Source organism: Acomys russatus, chromosome 25, assembly GCF_903995435.1.
Source record: "Acomys russatus chromosome 25, mAcoRus1.1, whole genome shotgun sequence".
NCBI lineage: Eukaryota > Metazoa > Chordata > Mammalia > Rodentia > Muridae > Acomys > Acomys russatus.
In genome coordinates, this window is record NC_067161.1 from 18,093,846 (window position 1) to 18,112,179 (window position 18,334).

The following is an 18,334-nucleotide window of genomic DNA, read 5'->3' on the forward strand; positions in this document are numbered from 1 at the left end:
CCGACCTCTCTCTCTCTTGAGTGACTGATTGGTCAGTCTCAAAGTAGAACTGTTCCTTCCATGTCTAGAGGTCCTGGATATTTTCTTTCTGGCACTTGTGACACTAACAGGAACCAAGTGGCTGTTTGTGCTTGGTTATTCTGCTCCCCCCTTCCCTTCCTGACTGATCTGGACTTAGCCGCCATCCTTCCTGATATGCCCAGTTTAGAATGTACCCAGGCAGCCCCCTTTTGGCAATTTGCACGCCATGCTCCTTTGGACAGACAATCGACACCAATAATACTGCAGCATCCTAGGCACTCTCAGAGACAGCACCAGATGGGTTTGTACAGACAAGCTTCAGCAGCCCCTAGAGCTGACCCTGGACCTGATGAGGTGTCCTCTGGGCTGCATCCTTAGCTAACTTCCAAGGTCTCCCGTTACACACAGCTGGTGCTGCAGTCCTACCATGCCTTCTCTGACAAATATGCCTATCTTTCCATTGCTGATGGTTTCTGTGATAAGTCCTTACTGCACAGTTGGAAGTTGGAAAGCTCATCCTTAAACTGAACCTCGGTCCTGGTTCCTAGGAAACTCAGGGGTCCGCACTATCATTGCCTTCAGATGTTTTTGAGCAGCTAGTGTACCTCCGTGTAATTAATCCTAAACAGGTCCAGTGCTGGCAGTCATTCACTGTGTAAACAAAGAGTCATTGTTTCTTATTACCAGTTCATTGTTGGGCATGTGAAAAAGTCTGTCTGCTTCCTTGTTCAACTGGGCTGCCAAGCAGGGATTTGGGTGACACAGGGAGGCACCTGGGAAGCTACGGTTAGAACAGAAAGTGTCACCTTGTGTAATCCTGAACTGCTTGCTTTCCCTCTGTCCCCCTGAGCTCTCGGGACATCTGAGGGGATGGCCATCTGATCCTGTGTGGGCAGTCAGAAGATAAGCATGCCCTAAGATCCTGCATTTTGTGACTCAGAGGCCCATCGTGGAGGCACAAAAGGCAGTCAGCTTGTCACTGGGGCTGTCATTTCCTTCTCTGTTGGGCAGCTGCAAGCTGCGCTGTCACAGCTTTCCCCTGGGGAAAGGAGACCATTCAGTTAACAGTCATTGATTTCAGGGCATGCCCTGGAAAGTTGCTGGAATGGGGGAAAGCCATCAGAGACAGAGGCTTTTCAACGTGCTCCACCAGGTTCTTAAACCAAACCAGACTGCCTTCAGCCTGGAATAAGTTAAGACAACCCAGGTACCTGTTGTTCAATTTTCTCAGAAGGCAGACAGAACCATTTGAGGCTCTTGAAGTTTGCCAAGCAACACGCCAATTACAGAGCAGCGAGCTCAGCTTCCCTACACATAAGATCACGTTCCCTCCCCAGCAGCTCCACACGTATTGCCTATGGCTGCTGCTATCCAGGATGTCCAACAGTGACTGAGTGCCTAATATGCCCGGGACTAGTGCTAAGCAATGGCTTGTGCATGGCCACGTTTAAACTTCTCAACAAAGCTACAAAGGAAGTATTTTGATTGAGCCCGCTGTACAGATGGGGAACTGAGGCTTAATTAACTTGGCCTTGATCACTCATATTTAAGGTGTAGGACCTGAGATCTAGGAGCTCTTGTTTCCAGGGACACAGGGATGAAGCTAGGTAGGAAGAAGAGAGCCTTCCCCTGTAAGAGAAACACTTCAGTTCAGCAATGCGACGTTAAGGAATGAACTCTTCCCTTTCTTGTGGATCTGGCATTTCCTAAGGAAAGCCCTGAATTCTGCAATGTTCCTTGTAAATGGTTCTATCTTCTTGAAGGCCTAATTGGTCACCAGGTGACATTCAGATAGAGAAGTGACTACCCCAAAGTTGTTGGGGAGGGGGCAGCAAGTAGAGCTAAAATAGGCAAGGTCACTTGATTGCCTTACATCTGGGTGATAGCTGTGCCTCTCTAGGCTTTAGGTCTCAGCTGTCCTCTGATTCTCTCTGAAACCCTACCTGAACCCTGTTCCCAGGGCCCTCCTGTGTTTCTCAGACAGACCACCGGATGGCAATGCTGTATGCTCCATGCTTTTGTTTCAATTCCATCTGGAATCACCATGACAACCCAAGGCCTGTGACAGCAGCATAGCTTAGCTATCACCAGGAGAGAAGGAAAAGTGTCACCTCTGCCACCTTGGGAGTTGGAGGGTCCCTCCTGTGAATGTTTGGTATAACGTGGATCCAAGCAACCAGTCACAAGCTCCAGTTAGAGCCTGGTCATGGCCAGAGCGCCTCTGTAGCGTGGCACTAGAAATCAGTCATGTCTTCCTCAAACTGGAGTCAGCAAGTTGCTGAAGGTCAAGATTAATTCCCCATATTTCATATAGGAGGGAGACATGAAAAGAGACCAGTCCTGTTACACTTAGTGGATAAAGAAATTTAGGGTGGCAGAGGGTTCATTCTAATGAAATAAAAGAGAAGAAAGGCATATTAATGAGAGAAGAACACCTGGAGATCCTCCAATTTAGTCAGGGGTCCATAATAGCTCCCTTAATTGGTATCCGTACTTATATTTTATGCCCATGTGTAAGAGCGAGTCCCTCTCTAGAGACATACAGAATTCTTTTAGTAGCAAAGAGCCTTTATAACACCTTCTTTTAAAAGTGTTCTCCCCTGAAGGAGCCAAAGGAAAGGTCATGCCAGAGGCTCTAGGTACCATCTTTCTCCTCCCGTGTATCTGCCGCGTGCACTTGTTTGTGAAACAGAAACAGACTCCTAGGTTCAGGAAAAGGGACATTGACAATGCTGCTGTTCTGGCTGGCTTCATCCCTGGTCTCCGCAGGGATCGTTCCTGGAAGAGTTTCACCCCTTCTCTTGGAAAGCCCGCTGCGCTTTCTTGGCACTGGTTTTCTAAGAAAACCTTGCATTCCCCGACATCTGGAATCTGGTCTTGGCATCTTCTGCAAACACTCGGTTAAGAGGAGGAGTACTGTAGCCACCTCTTTCCCCAGACCTTTGGGCAGGTGTAGAGAATATAAATACAACCCAGAATGATAGCTCTGCACCGCCGACTCAACATGTGGCTGGCTGGAGTTGCCAAGGTGATTTTAATGTAATTTATCACTGAACTCGACTCCAGATGTTTGTGTTTTCCAAACCCTGCAGCCAAGGCCTGTGAGGATGGGATATGATCAAGGGTGATGGCTATCACTGGGGCTTCAGTGGCCTTTGGGGAGAGACTGTGCTCTTTTTTTTACAGATCTCAATGGGCTCATGGCCTACCCATGGCCTACCTCCCCTACACCACTTGAACCCTGAACAAATGAGACTACAAGATGCTGCTAGCTGTGAGAATTCCTGTGCTTTTTTTTTTTTTTTTTTTTTTTTTTTTTTTTTTTTTTTTTTTTTTTTTTTTTTTTTTTGATAAGCCAGGCCAGTCCCCTAGCAGGGCATGAGTCATAAGAACCTTTTCCGTACCAGACTTGGGGTATTTCTGTTTCCCACCAAGCTCTGGCTTTCTGTCTCCCTACCCTGCTTCCCTTGTAGGCAGCTGTTTCTGGAAAGGATTATCTCCCAGCAGCATCGTTATGTTGGGTACCCGATGGGCTGACTGCTAATACTTCTTGACATAAAGCATATGTGGAAGTCCAGAGTGCTCCAATGGGTGGGAGAGGGAGTGGTAGCATGTCTTAGCTAACGTGTGCATAAATATATACACCCACAACATAATGTGTTCTTCTCCTCTTACTCATCCCATGGGAATATGGCTCTTCTTGTTTTATATTATTGCAAAATCATCACTAAGTTTGATGGAGAAGTCTGCATCTACGTCCTCATAGCCTTAGGTGACTGCCACCTTCCCTTAGCAAGGGGATGGGTGTCAGAGTAGAAGAATGGTTAGACTAGCCTACCGTTCACAGGTCAAGGAACACTATTCAAAATTATTCTATGTCTTTGGGTCTCACGGTGTCACGTGGCAGGTGGAAGAAGCATTTGCTATGTAGGGGTTATGGTGGGTTAGATATTTGTAAGGCGACAGTACAAGAGCTTAGCATGGATTAATCTGTCAGGTTTCTATTCACATGGCCTCGTCGTCCTCTTGATAGTCACATGACTTGTGAGCTTCCTTTTGTAGACTGGCCCAGGAGCCCCAAAAGAGAGTTGGTTCTTCTCTGGAGACACTTGTACACAGTTGAGGGGGAGGGGAGTCAGTGTTTTCAGCTGCGAAAGAGGCCTCCGGAATGAGGCCTGTGAACATTCCAGGTGTAGATGGCGCTATTGTCTCCTGGTCTCAGCATGCAGCAAAGCTTCAGAGTGGGGAGACCAAAAAAAGAGCAGTGCACACCATCCCCCTCTCACCAGCGCTTAGCTACCCCTGAACACAGAACACGCGGTTCACACAACTACAAGATAAACTGCCCCCAGCAGGATGCTGAACATCCCAATCTTAAAATATCTTCCTACTCTCAAGAGACCAGCAGATTCTTCTGTTGACCCAAAGTATCCCCCATACACCCTAAGGCTAGCAAGACCAGGCATGGATCAGAGGTAAGGACCACAGAAAAGAGGAAATGCATGTTAGTCTTAGGTAGTGGATGGGAGACGAGCTTCGCAGTCACCCAGGCTGAGGTTTTGCTTACTACTGGGTAACTTGACCCAAGTTTGTCATCATTCTGACCCTCAGTTTCCTCATCAGAAAGATGAAAGCGATCATGGTGCTCTCGTGTGGGAAATATTTGGCACATGGGTGTGGCCTCCATAGATCACCCACCCTTCCTGCTGTCGTTTTGTTTTTTTGGTTTTTGGGTTTTTTTTTTTTAAAACATTTGCATCATTGCTACTCAAAGGAGGATGAACTAGGTCAGATCAAATACTGTAGAGGTCTTTACTCCAAAGAAAGAAAGTGAACCTCTTTAGCCAACAAGGGAAACCGCTGTCCACCCTCTAATTGGTAAAAGTCCATTGCAGATACAGTTTGAACACCCCGAATCCAAACAGTGAAAACACTCCAAAATCTGAACCTTTTCGATCACCACAGGTGGAGCATTCCACACTTAACCTCACATGACAGACCTCAGTCAAAACAGTAGCGTGTGTTATAGTAAATGTCCTACAGGCATTGTATATAAGGTGCATATGAAACATAAGCGAAGGTAGATTTGAGTCCCCTCCCTAAGGTCTTTTATTATACATACACAAATATTCCAGTCTGAAATACCAAATACTTCTGGTCCCAGGCATTTTAGATGAGGGACACAGAGCCTATAGTCCCTTTTGCTCCGTCTTTTGGGGTTTTCAGAATGCCTCATCTCTTGCCTATGAACCAGATAGCTCAGGCCTCCTTTTATGGAAGCCAGACTAAGTTGAGTAGCTGCCAATCTTCCTCCCCCAAAGAGAAAGAGCAGAGACAGGCTGTAGATCTGCTGATGCCGAGGCTCAGAAGGCCGTCTTCAGTGTCTAATTCTCCATAAGCAGCTTAATTTTATCTCTCCCGACACCTCCTCATCGTGCCTGGGTGAGCCAAGCAGCTGGTAAGGGATGAGTGTCCAAGAGACGATGCCCTTCTCTGTCTTCTTTTGCCCCACCCCCACCCCCGCACCTTGAGCTCTGCCTCTTAGGAATCCTGCCAGCCTGGGTTGTTCTGATAGTTCACCTCTTTGAAAGAACATCCTATGCTGAGAGAACCGGGAGCAATAGGAGACGGAGAAGTGGCCAGATGAGAAAAGGAAGCCAAGCTGGACGTGGTGGGTAAGGAGTCTCGCCAAGATCCATGCAGTCTAAATATATTCTCCAGGCAGGTCACTGTTGCTTCTTCTCTGTCTCCAGAGCCATCTTCTTTGTCTAAGTCCGATACTTGCCAGAACCAAGGACTGCTGTTGGGCTCATGAATTTGGATCCAGGTGTCAACTCTAGACAGCCTTCTCAAGCAAGGAAGGTTCAAAGGGTTGGGGTGTGGGGTGGGAGCAGATACACAGTAGGGAGGATTGAGGACTGTGGCATGGACTGTTGAGTCCTGTCTGAGAATGTGCCCACTGCACAGCTGCTAACACTGGGACCGTTCCCAGAGGTTTTGAAATTTGATTTCCAAGAAAAAACAAAAACAAAAATCTAGTGTGTGTGTGTGTGTGTGTGTGTGTGTGTGTGTGTGTTATGTGTGTGTTGTATAAAATTTATAACTTTTGACACACAGAGAGACCTTACTGTGAAAATGGAAGGGAAGAAGAGATCCTCAGGCCATCAGCTAAGCCACCCTCATCTCTTTAGTGAATAGTTTTACATTTCTGGCAAAATGTTGCTCTCGGAGGCCTTGAATATCAGTATTTAGAACAAATCGCTTACCAGTTACTTAAAAAGTAAAATACTCAAGCATAGTGGCATATGTGCTGATCCTAACACTTGGGAGACAGAGGCAGGCAGATCTCCTAGTTCAAGGCCATCCTGGTCTACACACTGAGTTCCAGGACAGCTGGAGTGAGACCCTGTCTTGGGGAGAAAAATTAACAAATTAGTTAAATTTAAAAATAATAATAATAAAAGCTGGCATGTGAAAGACCCATTTCTGACCTGGTTGCTTGACTATTATTCTGTTAATATTGCAGCCTCCTTCAAATGTCCCCCATCCCCCCACCGAGAATGACCTTGACCACAATTTAATACAAAAATCACAGGAAATTGTTAGGGGTGGGGGGAGGGGTATGACAGAGGGGATGGGCAGATTGGCGGGGTAGATAAGGCATTCATAAAGAAGTAGCTGAGTCCTCTAGAGACCTGGTTATCATAATTCCTCACATAATCGCTGCCCGGAAACTCTACTGACCTTGCAAAGCTCTCTCGGACGCTCTGCTTCAGTCTTTCTTGCCTGTAACTGTGAGATGGCTCTGCCCATCTGCCCAGGTTACAGTGAGAATAACAGGGGTCGGGGAAGGCACTTCAGAAAACAAAGAGTATTCTATCAAAGTGAGCGTTTTCCCCCCCCCTACTCTGAGGCAGAAGGACATCTGTGTGGGCTCTAGGGACCTTGCCCGTTATTAGCCAGATTAAGCAGGCAGTCTTTCTTCTGCTTGTCATGGTCACAGCTGCCTGCCTGCACCTGGAGTGCGCAGGGGACTGCAAGGGAGGTGGGCTTACAGTATACGCAACATCCCCAGTGGAGGGGAGGTTGGCACCCAGGGGCAGTTCTACCATCACGGACTCCAGTCCTTGTGGACTGTGTGGTATAGAGACACTCCTGAAGCAAGCGGGGCTGTTTGAATCCCAGGGTCATTCACCATGAAGGGAGCTCTGAGCCTGCCTTGAGAACCCACATTTAACATTTTCACTCTTTGGTTCTTTTCCCTCTTGTCCGAGAAGGAGTGAGAGATGATTTCGCTGTCCTTTCAAGGGCACAGCCAGGCAGTCTAGGCCCAGAAAAGAGACGCTCAGAACCCAGATTTGTTTGACTTAGCTAGCGGCTCTGCATTCTGAATCTCCATCTGTAGAGCTCAGAGCATCCGCTGGACCAGTATTTTTCCCACTTCCTAGGCTGTTCTGTGAAGGAAGAAAGGGTCCCTTGTGGGTAAGAAAGTTGAGCCCAAATCAGAGCTACCTTCAGGGAGATAGACCCCCCCAAAGGTGCATATGGAGCTTGGTATGTGTCCCCAAAAAAGGTAATGAAGGGAGAGATTGAGGAGATGGCATTTGTGCTCTTGGAGAGTGCACACGTGGCAAACAAGAAAACTAACAAATTTCAAGTTTCCTCAAGTCATAGACTGAGGTGAGTGACAGGAGGGAATTGTACAGGGGGCTGTTAGAGGCAATACTGGGATTACAGGGTTCTGCTTAGGGTGAAAGGGGCAGGGTAGTCCTTCCTGAAGAGAATTAGAGGATCAAGGCAGTCCTCCCTGAGGAGGATGAGAGGGTCAGGGCAGGCTTTCCTGAGGAGAGTTAGAGAGTGGAGGTAGTCCTCCCTGAGGAGGGTAAAAGGGTCAGGGCAGGTCTCCCTGAGAGAGTAAAAGGGTTGGAGCAGACTTCTCTGAGGAGGGTGAGAGGGTTGGGACAGACTTCCCTGAGAAAGATGCCTTTTGTGTAGAGAGGCTAGTCTTGCTAAAAAGGAATAGAGAAAGATACCAGCCATGGTACACCTGAGGAACAGCAGGTGACCAGTGTGCTAGAGAGTACTAGATGAAGGTATGAGGTTATGGTAAAGAGAAGGAAAGTGTTCACGTGTGTGTGTGTGTGTGTGTGTGTGTGTGTGTGTGTGTGTGTGTGTGTGTGTGTTTGCATGGATGTGCCTACGTATGGACACATTTCTTCCCTGGGAGGATGGCCTATAACTTTCATCAGCTTTCCAGTGAAATCAGTGATCCAAACAAGCTCCAAGGAATCTCTCGGAATCAAAAATTGCCCTGACTCTTATCTACTAAAGCATAACAGCATTTATGCCAAACAGTTTTTCTCCTTTGTTATTCCTGGAAGCTCTGGATTCTAAAACAGAAAGTGTACTGCCCAGCTCCACTCCCAGCCTCTGTCCAAAGGCTGCAGGTGAGAGGCAAAGTGCAGGTATGAGGCCAGGTGCAAGTGTGAGGCCAGGTGCAGGTGTGAGGCCACATGCAGGTGTGAGGCCAGGTGCAGGTGCAAGGCAAGGTACACATAGTGGTGGCATGTGTAGCACAGCATCACAGTAATGGAAGAAAAGTGAAGAGGGTCTGGGAAGCCACAGGAAGCAGCCTCTCTTTCTCTGGGCTGCAGCAGAAACTCAAGGCCACATGGGTGAGGAACGGCCATGTCCCAGAGGTGCCAGGAGGTGCAGCCTGCCTTTGCTCTATTGACAATGACCCGAGCCCTCTCTTCTGCCTACAGCCTCCTCAATGCCAACAAGATTGACTGCCTGAGGGTGAACACCTTCCAGGACCTACAGAACCTCAACCTGCTCTCTCTGTATGACAACAAGTTGCAGACAATCAGCAAAGGGCTCTTCGCCCCCCTACAGTCCATTCAGACCCTGTGAGTACACTGCCCTGGCAGCTACAGACCCCTACCACCAAAACAAGGGCGGGCTGAGGTCTCAAGGGGGGATTTTTAGTGCTTGCAGCAGGGGTGGAAGATGACGCTCAAAGCACTTCAACCATGCCAAGCATTCAGGTGAGGCCTGACTGTGTTCAGGCTTATTTCACCTTCAGACATGGAAACCTCACAGCAACCCAGGAGGATGCTACTGTCACCCCCAGATTGTATGTGAGGAATCCTTGGCACTGAGAGATTGAGTCATCAACACAAGACCCCAGCTAGGGAGCTGGAGATGGTGGCTGGAAGGTAAAGAGCACTGTCTGTTCTTCCAGAGGTCCTGAGTTCAATTCCTAGCAACCACATGGTGGCTCACAACCTTATATACTAGGATCGGATGCCTTCTTCTGGCATGTATGAAGACAGAGCACTCATATAAGTAAATAAATAAATCTTAAAAAAAAAAAAAAAAGGGTCACAGCTAGTATGAAGCAGGATTCGAATCCTAGCAGAACTTGCGAGCTGTGCTCATAAACTGCAGTGGCCATGGTAGTCTTCTGAGCAGTCTCTATCTCTGTGAGAACCCATCCCCTCTCTCTGGTACCCTGCTAGGCCAAGCCTTTGATACAGGCATTCCAGGGATGCCTTATACACACCAGACCCTCAGTTCCCAAGTGCTGCTGGTGCCTGTAAGAGCTGCAGGTAAACAGAGGACGTGAGTGGCAGAGCTCACCCAGTCTGTGGTCTTGATGGGCCCAACCTCAGATTTCAGCCCTGATTCCTTGCCTACAATGAGCCCAAAGGTCTCCTGGAGACCCTGGAAGTCATCGGGCATTTATTTCCTGGTAGTGAAAGGCAAGAACCAGTATAGAGTGAAAACAGCTGCTTGGTATTGAATGCCGACCACGTGTGAAGCTCCGTGCTTGGTGCTGCGGAGTTGTTCTTACTGCTCAGGGAGGAGTGGCCGTCGGCACTCCTGTGATAGCAAGGAGAATAGCAGCAATACCCACCACTGTATGGTGGAACGCCCACCGTAAGCGAGTAGCCGTAAGTGAGTAGCCGTAAGCGAGTAGCCAAGCCAGCTGTTTTATGTGCCTGGTATGACCAAGCTTGGAGAAATAAAATGCATGTAAACTCTAAAGCTCTTGACTTATACTGCCCATCAGAGTCCACCATGGGTAAAGTGGAGCCAGTCAGCAGTGGGTCCTACCCCAAGAGGGGAGAACTGGGAAGCTAATTCCCCAGACCAGATGTTGGCTGCATCTGCGCTGCTTTTGGCAGACAGCTGGCTTCAGACCCCCTCTTTGAATCCTCTCTGAGAGCAACACACACACACACACACACACACACACACACACACACACACACACACACAGCCCAGACCTCCTGGGACAATGAGGAAAGGACCTCACACCACTTTTTCTAGGGCCCAGCACAGAAGACACCAGTTTGCCAGCACCAGCACACAGCAGGGTAGTGGTGAAGTAAGGTACCACAGGTCACTCCTGATTAACAGCCTTGTCCCTCTTCCAGCCACTTAGCTCAAAACCCATTTGTTTGCGACTGCCACTTGAAGTGGCTGGCTGACTACCTCCAGGACAACCCCATCGAGACAAGCGGGGCCCGCTGCAGCAGCCCACGCCGGCTGGCCAACAAGCGCATCAGCCAGATCAAAAGCAAGAAGTTCCGCTGCTCAGGTAATCAGGTTACGGGAGCAGGGCCCCACTTTCTGACTCAGAATACAGCAGCCCCAGAGAGGCCAATAATCCAATCTGGAGGACAGCAAGCGCTGTAATGGCTCCTGGGGAGCATCTTTGCAAATTAAATTGGGGAAATTCAGTTAGCCCTACAGAAAACCAATTACCTTATGGATTTAAAATAAAACACACTCACACAATAAAGGCATGGGGGAGGGGTGGGCAGCTTGGGGGGGGAAACAGAACCCAGGCACAGTTGCTCCTCCCGGAGCTAGGTGGAAGCTCGGAGACCTGAGACGGGGGCAGCCTTCACACATGTGCGCTTGAAAGGAGGCCAAGATTTGTTTTGTAGTCTCTGCAGCAGATTCCCCGAATGGCACAGAAATAAATACAACCCAGGCCGGGCTATAGCCAGGCTTTGGTAACAGCCCTCAGCCATAACAGTAACAGGTTTCATACCTTCCCTATCTCCTTGAAGCAGATGGCTGCTCTCTGATGATACGGGGAGCAACAGCCTGTGGGAAGAAACAGAAGCTAGGCTCCTGTGCCTAGCTCTGTCTAGAGACTGTCTTCCCCTGACCCCTACACAGGAAAGACATGGAGACAAATAGCAAGGGGTTTCTCAGCCCACCTAGGAAAGAAAGGTGGTCTCCTTGACCAGTGGCTGCATAAGCAAAACACTAGGCGTGGTTATCAGTTTTTTTTTTTTTTTTTTCTTTCTCTACTGAAAATGATCCAAGCAGTGCTGTGCTTGCCATGCCTGATAAACTGACAGCAGGAGGTACTGAGATTGAGTGAGCCAACCCTGACACTGGGTGTCTCGGCAAAAAACGTTCTCCCACCCATCTGAGAGAGTGTTCAGCCAGTGTCTTCCCAGGAACAATGCTGGCACAGGGGCTGGTCATCAGCAGACCAGAAGGCAGATGTTGGCTTCTTGTACCATGGTCTCCATACTTTGAGTCAAGTTCTGTAGGATGTATCATCGGGATAATAAACTTTAGCTTTTTGTCCTATTTTATTTGCAGAAGCAAATCTCTAGAGAGATACGTCCACTTTGTGGCAGGACAAGCACTCATTGCCTATTTGCCTTTCCCACCATAACGGTATCAGAGACTAGAGAAATGTCTTGCCTGTGAGGAACACAGTGCTGAGTGACCCTAGTTAGTAGCCACTTGAAGTCATGGAGTGAGATCATCCTCTGTAGCACAGAGAGCTGAGGGTCCAAGGTAAAAGGCCACCTGCACATCACAGTCAGCAACCATTAGTGAAGACCAGGCTCCGTATCTGCCCTCTCCATGGCACTAATAATCCAGGAGAGACGGTGGTCCAGCCACTTGAACTGCTTTCTTCCTAGTCTCTTGGCTCCACTTCTAACTCCCAAACACTTTTCCTTACGTTCCTCCTTGAGTCTTGCAACATCTTGTGAAGTCTCCCCCCCAACCCCCCAGCACCAAGTGTCATCCGTTGCACACTTCTTCTTTCCAGTGCTCATGACTACCCCAGCGTTGTTCCCTCTTTTTTCTCTGTGTACTTGGGGCTGAGATCATTAGCTTGGCCAGTTAGCGGTTCCCATGGGCAGGGTAGATGAAGTCAGAAGAGGGCAGGAAGTCACCTGACATCCTTGACCTTCAGTCTCACAAGTGCCCTGCCAACGCCCAGGATCTTCGATTGAGTCTAAGCCCTGAGTGGCAGTGCAGGGATCGATCTAGTCACCACTGGATCCAGTGACTCTGCCCTGTAGTGTTACAGTCATGGCAGTGACCTAGCACTGACTGAGGCTAGGACGGGTGGCAAGGTATTGGGCGATGCGTACAGAAAGAACAAAGACCAGAGAACTAGGAAAAAATAATGCCAGCTTTGAATCTAGCTGTGCTGAGGTCTGCCCGCCTCCTACCTCGGTGTTTACAGGATCCTGACTTCCTATGAGGGGCCGAAATGTGTGGTAAGAAAAAAAAGAAACGGGAAGAAAAGGACAGAACTCCTAATTGACTTTTGTCTAAAATGCCATTTAAAAAAAAAAAAAAAAAAAAAAACAAGTAGAAAGCCTATACCCGTAGAGTTAGTGATGTTCAGAGCCCGGATGAGCATACTGTAGAGCATTTGGTATGCTTCTGTGTGGCTGTAGGGGAGGAGCAGAGGGGTTCCCACTGGGCTCCAAAAGCCTTGGCTTTGAGAAACACCAGGACCCATGCTGCCTTGGCCTTGGGGGGATACAGATACCACAGACCTAAAGATTTGTGTTTCTAGGAAGCTCCAGAAAGGGGAGGGCTGAGGGGTGGCAGATGACATGGACAAGAGCTGACAGATAATAACTGTGCATTTTACTTTCCCCTAAAAGCAGCCCCCTTGAAAAGACAGATGATGTGATTAGGAGCCAATTTGAGGGCTGTTCCTGCAACATGCACACACACACACACACCGTAGGGCGCCTGGCTTCCCAGCCACTTTGCTCTGCCTCTCTATCAGCTGCAGCCACCGCCCTGTACCAAGATCAGTTTAGGGGTACGTGCTGCCCTCCAGGTATGATCTGACCACCAGATTAGGTCCTTCACAACAGGCTCCACCCCAGGGAGCACTTGGCAGCTGAGAACATTGCCTGCTTTCTATCACGCTGTCCCCTCATCCCCCCCCCCCCGCGCCCCTTTTAAGGAAGAAGCTGTTCTTACAGAAAGTGCAGAACACTTCAGGTATAACTCAGTGCCACTTTAGAGACCTCAAGAGTTTATCTAGTTCACTCTAAAGACAAAATTGAGAAGTACAGCAGAAAAAATTCCTAAGTTCAGGCTATCATTTTGCAGACATGACTTGACATGCTATGATGATTCTAGTATACCAGGAAGATTCTAGATCATTTACATCTGGGACCCTCCATGTCCTTTTCGAAAGAAAAGCAAAGAGAAAGCCAGAGAGGAACTTTATAAATTATGTTTTATTTATTTAACATCGGGGGGGGGGGATGTGTGCACGAGCACAGGCATGTATGCATGCACATGTGTGCATACAAACATACACAGTATGGCACAGCAGAAGTATGGAGATCAGAGGACAACTTTTAGGAGTCTGTTCTTCCACTCTATGGGGCTTGGGGGCCAACCGCAGGTCACCACCAGTCTTGGCAGCACATGCTTTACCTGCTGGCTCATCTTACCAGCCCCACAAAGGAAGTTCTAATTTTGTGAAATGTGCCCTGCATGTATTGAGGCCCTGATCAAACTGACAGGGGACACCTTAGGAGCAGAGTGTTTATACTGCCCTGTAGCGCCGGTGTCACACTGCAGTAGAGCCCACATTACCATTATTAGCTGTGGTCTATAAGATTGCAATGGGCAAAGAGAAGTGAATGTGGCCAGGCACGGGTGTATACCATCCAACTGGATCGTTATTGTAAACAACCCACACGCTGCTAAGAATGAGAACATCTTAACAAGGAAGATGGTCCCCAGAATACATGGTAGAGGAAATGACCTGTCCTCCCTATCAGAGGTCAAGCATCAACCAGGCACCGTCAGAGTCATGTGGCTGTGGCTCTGTTTCTTTGAGATAGGCACAGCTCCGGCCTGATGCCAAGTAGGAAGAAGTCTGACCTGTGACAGATGGCATCTAAAGATTGGGTCTGTGGCATACAAGATCAATAGTCTGGGTCTAACTTCCCCCTCTCCCAAAATTCCTAGCCAAAGAAGAGATCAAAAGAAACTGAAAATTAGATGCCGTCCCCTCTTGCTAATCAATAGGTTCTCTGGCCCTTTCCTTCCTTCCCTTGGTCTGACAAAAGCCCGTTATCAGAAGCCAGCCTCTTACCAGTCCATGCATCAGCCCTACCTCGGTGACAGTGTTCTCAGGCCATGGTGACCTTAGGTGTCTCATTTCTAGGCCTAAGGCCCCAGTGGGGCTCCCTCCTTTGCCCAGCTAAGGTGTGGTTGCTTCTCACTCCACACTGTTCCTCTCCATACCTCAGACCATCTGGAGTGAATTAGCTATCAGCCCAAGAGGTCTGGGGACCTTGCAAGGTACTCAGACGCCTCCTGAGTTGTGGAGTGTTGATGGGCGTCTTTGCCTGGAGAGGAGATGCTGTGCTAAACCAAGGAGAACTATGGGCAATCTCTTTATTTAAAGAGAATGAGCTGCCACGGGGCCCCTCAGCTGTGGGATCAGCCCTGCATCACAAAGCATGAGAAGATGCTTTGCTGATTTTCACGTCATAACAGATCACATGGTGGGATGGGACAGACTTTGCAGGCTCAATTCTGGGTCAGAATGTAACTGGTGTGTCGGCTGCCAGGATGCTCTTGAGCATGGCTCTCTGAAGGCTTCCCACCCGTCCCTCTTTCCTCCTGAGTCTCTCTGGGGCAGGGCACTGGGAGGTGGGGCCCCTCTTTGGCAGGATCCAGTGGACCACACTACTGGTACTAATCACTCTCCGTGGGGGCCTGCTCTGGCTTCCGCTTCTCCACGCTGCTTCCTCTGAGCGCTCCTGTCCTGTCTCTGATGCTGTTTCCTGACCTTGACTCTGACCAGTTGCCGCGGGGCTTTCCTTTGTGCTTGATCTAACCATGTGGTGGAACGCTGGAAACGGAACATGGTTCTGTCAAGCACCGCGGAAAGCACCGCTCTCTCCTGCAGCATGGCCGGCCACCACCGCCACCGCCACCACCGCTGGACTCTTCTCTGCTCTGGAGCACCGCACCTGCCAGACCCACCTCTCCCAGTTTTAATTCACAGAGGGAAGCGGGTGGGGATCCTGAAGGAGTCAGCTACAGGGTGACAGGGGATCAGAGGAATCCACTGGGGCCATGCTCAGAGTGTCTACATATCCTATGCAAATGAAGTCTCTATGCTCCAAGTCTGGGTTCATGTGACCCCAGGAGTGACAGCTGGGTTCCAACTTCCCATCTGAAGAAGGCAAGTGTACCTAAGGCATATGCCCCATTGTTTCATGAGGGAGCCCCAACACAGGGTCACCAAGTCATAGCTAATGCAAAGGGTGAGTCATCCCCTCATGACTCAACCACCACCTCTCTTGGCCTGTTCTTCATTTGAAATGACTGTAAGTGTGAGAACAGGTAGAATAGGCATGGATCTGAGACCTTGAACTTGAACTCCTTCTGACCCCAGCCCTCACTCCTCATTAATACTTAGGCCTAGATCCTAGAGAACCCCAAAGTCCAACCTGTTCTCTTAACCTTGGGCCACAGGTGACATGGAGGTGTAGAGTTTCTTATCTGGTGCCATTTCAGAGGCCAGGAGAGGTCTGCACAGACACTGGCTGACTCTGACCACAGAGCGAGAGATCTTGGCACCTCCTCTTTGACTTGTTTCTTAATAAATCCTGGGCCTGGTATAACTAGAAGACTTTGTTGTTGGTTTTGTGCTGTAGGCTGTGTCTTACCCTGTAAGAGCTAAGGTGGAATCACAGCCATACTTAGCTGTAGGAGCCGGATTCTGTGCCCACACCAAGCTGTGTGACTAATTATCTCCTCTCTAATTGTGACTCAGAGAAAGGCCCCAGCCACTGATGAGTAATGGGTGTCCTCTTGGTCCCTCTGAACGTGGAAATGTATACTTACTATCAGTCAGGCTCTGGATGCTTAGCGTCATCGCCCTGTCTAATTCTGTAACACTTTACATCCCATTTTGCAGATAAGGGTATTGAGGCAGGATATTAACTAACTGGCCCAGGGTTATCTAGCTCCCAACAGGCTCTGCTTTGCCTCTGTGATAAGGAAAACTTTCAGAAACTTTGACTTGACTCGATAGAGAGTTGAAGATGTTTTTTCACATTCTCTTTCCAGTTTGCGTGTGTTATTAGAAATGATTTGAGTAAAAAAGGAAAGAAAGCATAGTTCAAGTGGTTGTTCTTCTCCTACAGGAGCATACCAGGGCTCATGGATACAAACCAGCAAAGCTTCCTACATAGAGAGGTGTCCTTCCCTTCCTTGTGGAGGGAATTTCCTTAGCACTGCCCACATCCTGCCAGGGCCAGGCCTTTGGGAATGAATCCAGTGACAGCACCCTTCCTCAGTATCTCCATGATACCATGGCAGCAGACTTGTAGCTGTACCATGGGCCTCTCCCTCTGTTTTCAGGCAGGTGATTGAGCACAGGGACATCTTCCTGCCCAGGTGATGGCAAATTCCTTCTAAATAAGCTAGCATTTCTCAACCACAGGTGTCTGATTCTGCCAGCCTGGCCTAGGAAGGGAAGGAAGGGAAGGATGTGCCCTTGATTCCACTCACCACCTCTCCCTTTGCTTGTCCATAGCACTTTCTTTTCGACCTGAGAAACCCTGGCAGGCCTTTGAATACTCCCACCCCTGGTTTCTCTTTCTGAGCTTTTTCCCTCTCATCCCACCCATCTTGGGGATGCTTGGGATAGAGGAGGAGAATTTATGTGCACACGTGTAGCTTCCCCCTGCTGACCAGGTAATGATGGACTTGTGACTTCCAGTCCACGCGCTAGTTGCCCAAAGGGTGGCACCCAGTGCAGCCAGCCAACATCAGGAACCATCCTATCTGTGTCTCTGAGTACTTCTGATCCTAGCCCAGCTAAACTGCTGGCCTGTCCTCTAACCTTTTAGATGTGTCACACTTACCTCACAGAAGTAAATGTAGAACAGGGATATATAATAAATTTTTTCTAAAAATCATTGCTGTCAATTTTAACCTTTCATCTAACCTTTGTCTATTAAAGTTTGTCTGTACTGTGTACCATGTGTTATTGTTCTGAGATGTGTTTGTAAGTGGGAAAGAAGGCTACAAGGGCAGAGACAGGCCAAAGCCAGGTGACATCAGTTCCTCTGTGGCTGCCTCCAGCTGGGTTTGGACTTTATGGCCTGTCTTCAAATCCTGCCAAGATCCCTCCTGTCTGAGCTCACCACCCCCCCCCCCAAAAAAAGGAAGAGCTGCAACCTATTTCAGTTGGTTCTGTCCTCCAAAGTATTCCTGGCAGTGACAAATATGCATTGAGATTGAAATTGACTTTTAAAGCTCTGGAAAAGTTAAAAATACTTTTGGGTAGTTATGAGCATTAGGCATAACAAATGGCTCCAAGGAACCCTGGGTAGCTTCCGTAATGAAATATGAAGTGACGGAGGTGGCATTTCGTGCTGGCTCTGGCTGGGAAATGAACTTTTTCGGTTATGTACATACGCCATTATTAACATTTCTGGTTCCCACTCATATAAAATATCACTCTCCGACCCCCTCGTTATTACAAACCAGGGCAATAACAAAAACAGCAGGGGGAAAAATGCTGGAGAGAACACATTAGTCCATCGAATCTAATTGCAAAATCATTTCATTAAAATGGGTCAGCGGCTCCACTGCAGAGGTCTGCCAGTTATAACCTAACGATACTACTGAGAGCGATTCCTGCTAACTACAGACTGCTCTCACCTTGATTAAAACGAAAATGCATTTAATAGGCGCCTGTCCCCAGCCGGTGCACGTCCGCAGCCTCACAGTGAAATGCAAACCGGGCTCCCTCCTGTCTTTCTGCTTTGATCAGTAGTCAGGGTTTCTCTGTTTTGCAGGTATCCCATTACAGACATGTTCTATAACCGTGCCCGCTCAAAATGCCCCCCTACAACATCACTATGTTGCTCCACCAACAGGACCAGAATGGCTTTTCATTTGGCAGGAGTTGCAAAATAACCTAGCACTCTAATATGTCTAAAGAGAAGTGATGCGTAATCAGGGTTTACTCAGTGGG

At 48.6% G+C, this 18,334-nt stretch overlaps 1 protein-coding gene across 1 annotated transcript in view; it reads left to right on the forward strand.

The window, feature by feature from the left end:
• Slit3 (slit guidance ligand 3) overlaps window positions 1-18,334 on the forward strand; it is a 588,765-nt gene that overhangs the window by 488,003 nt on the left and 82,428 nt on the right. Inside the window, exons 13-14 of the mRNA XM_051168450.1 lie at window positions 8,787-8,930; window positions 10,464-10,627. Of these exons, the coding sequence (XP_051024407.1) occupies window positions 8,787-8,930; window positions 10,464-10,627 (308 nt within the window). The remainder of the gene's footprint in view (window positions 1-8,786; window positions 8,931-10,463; window positions 10,628-18,334) is intronic.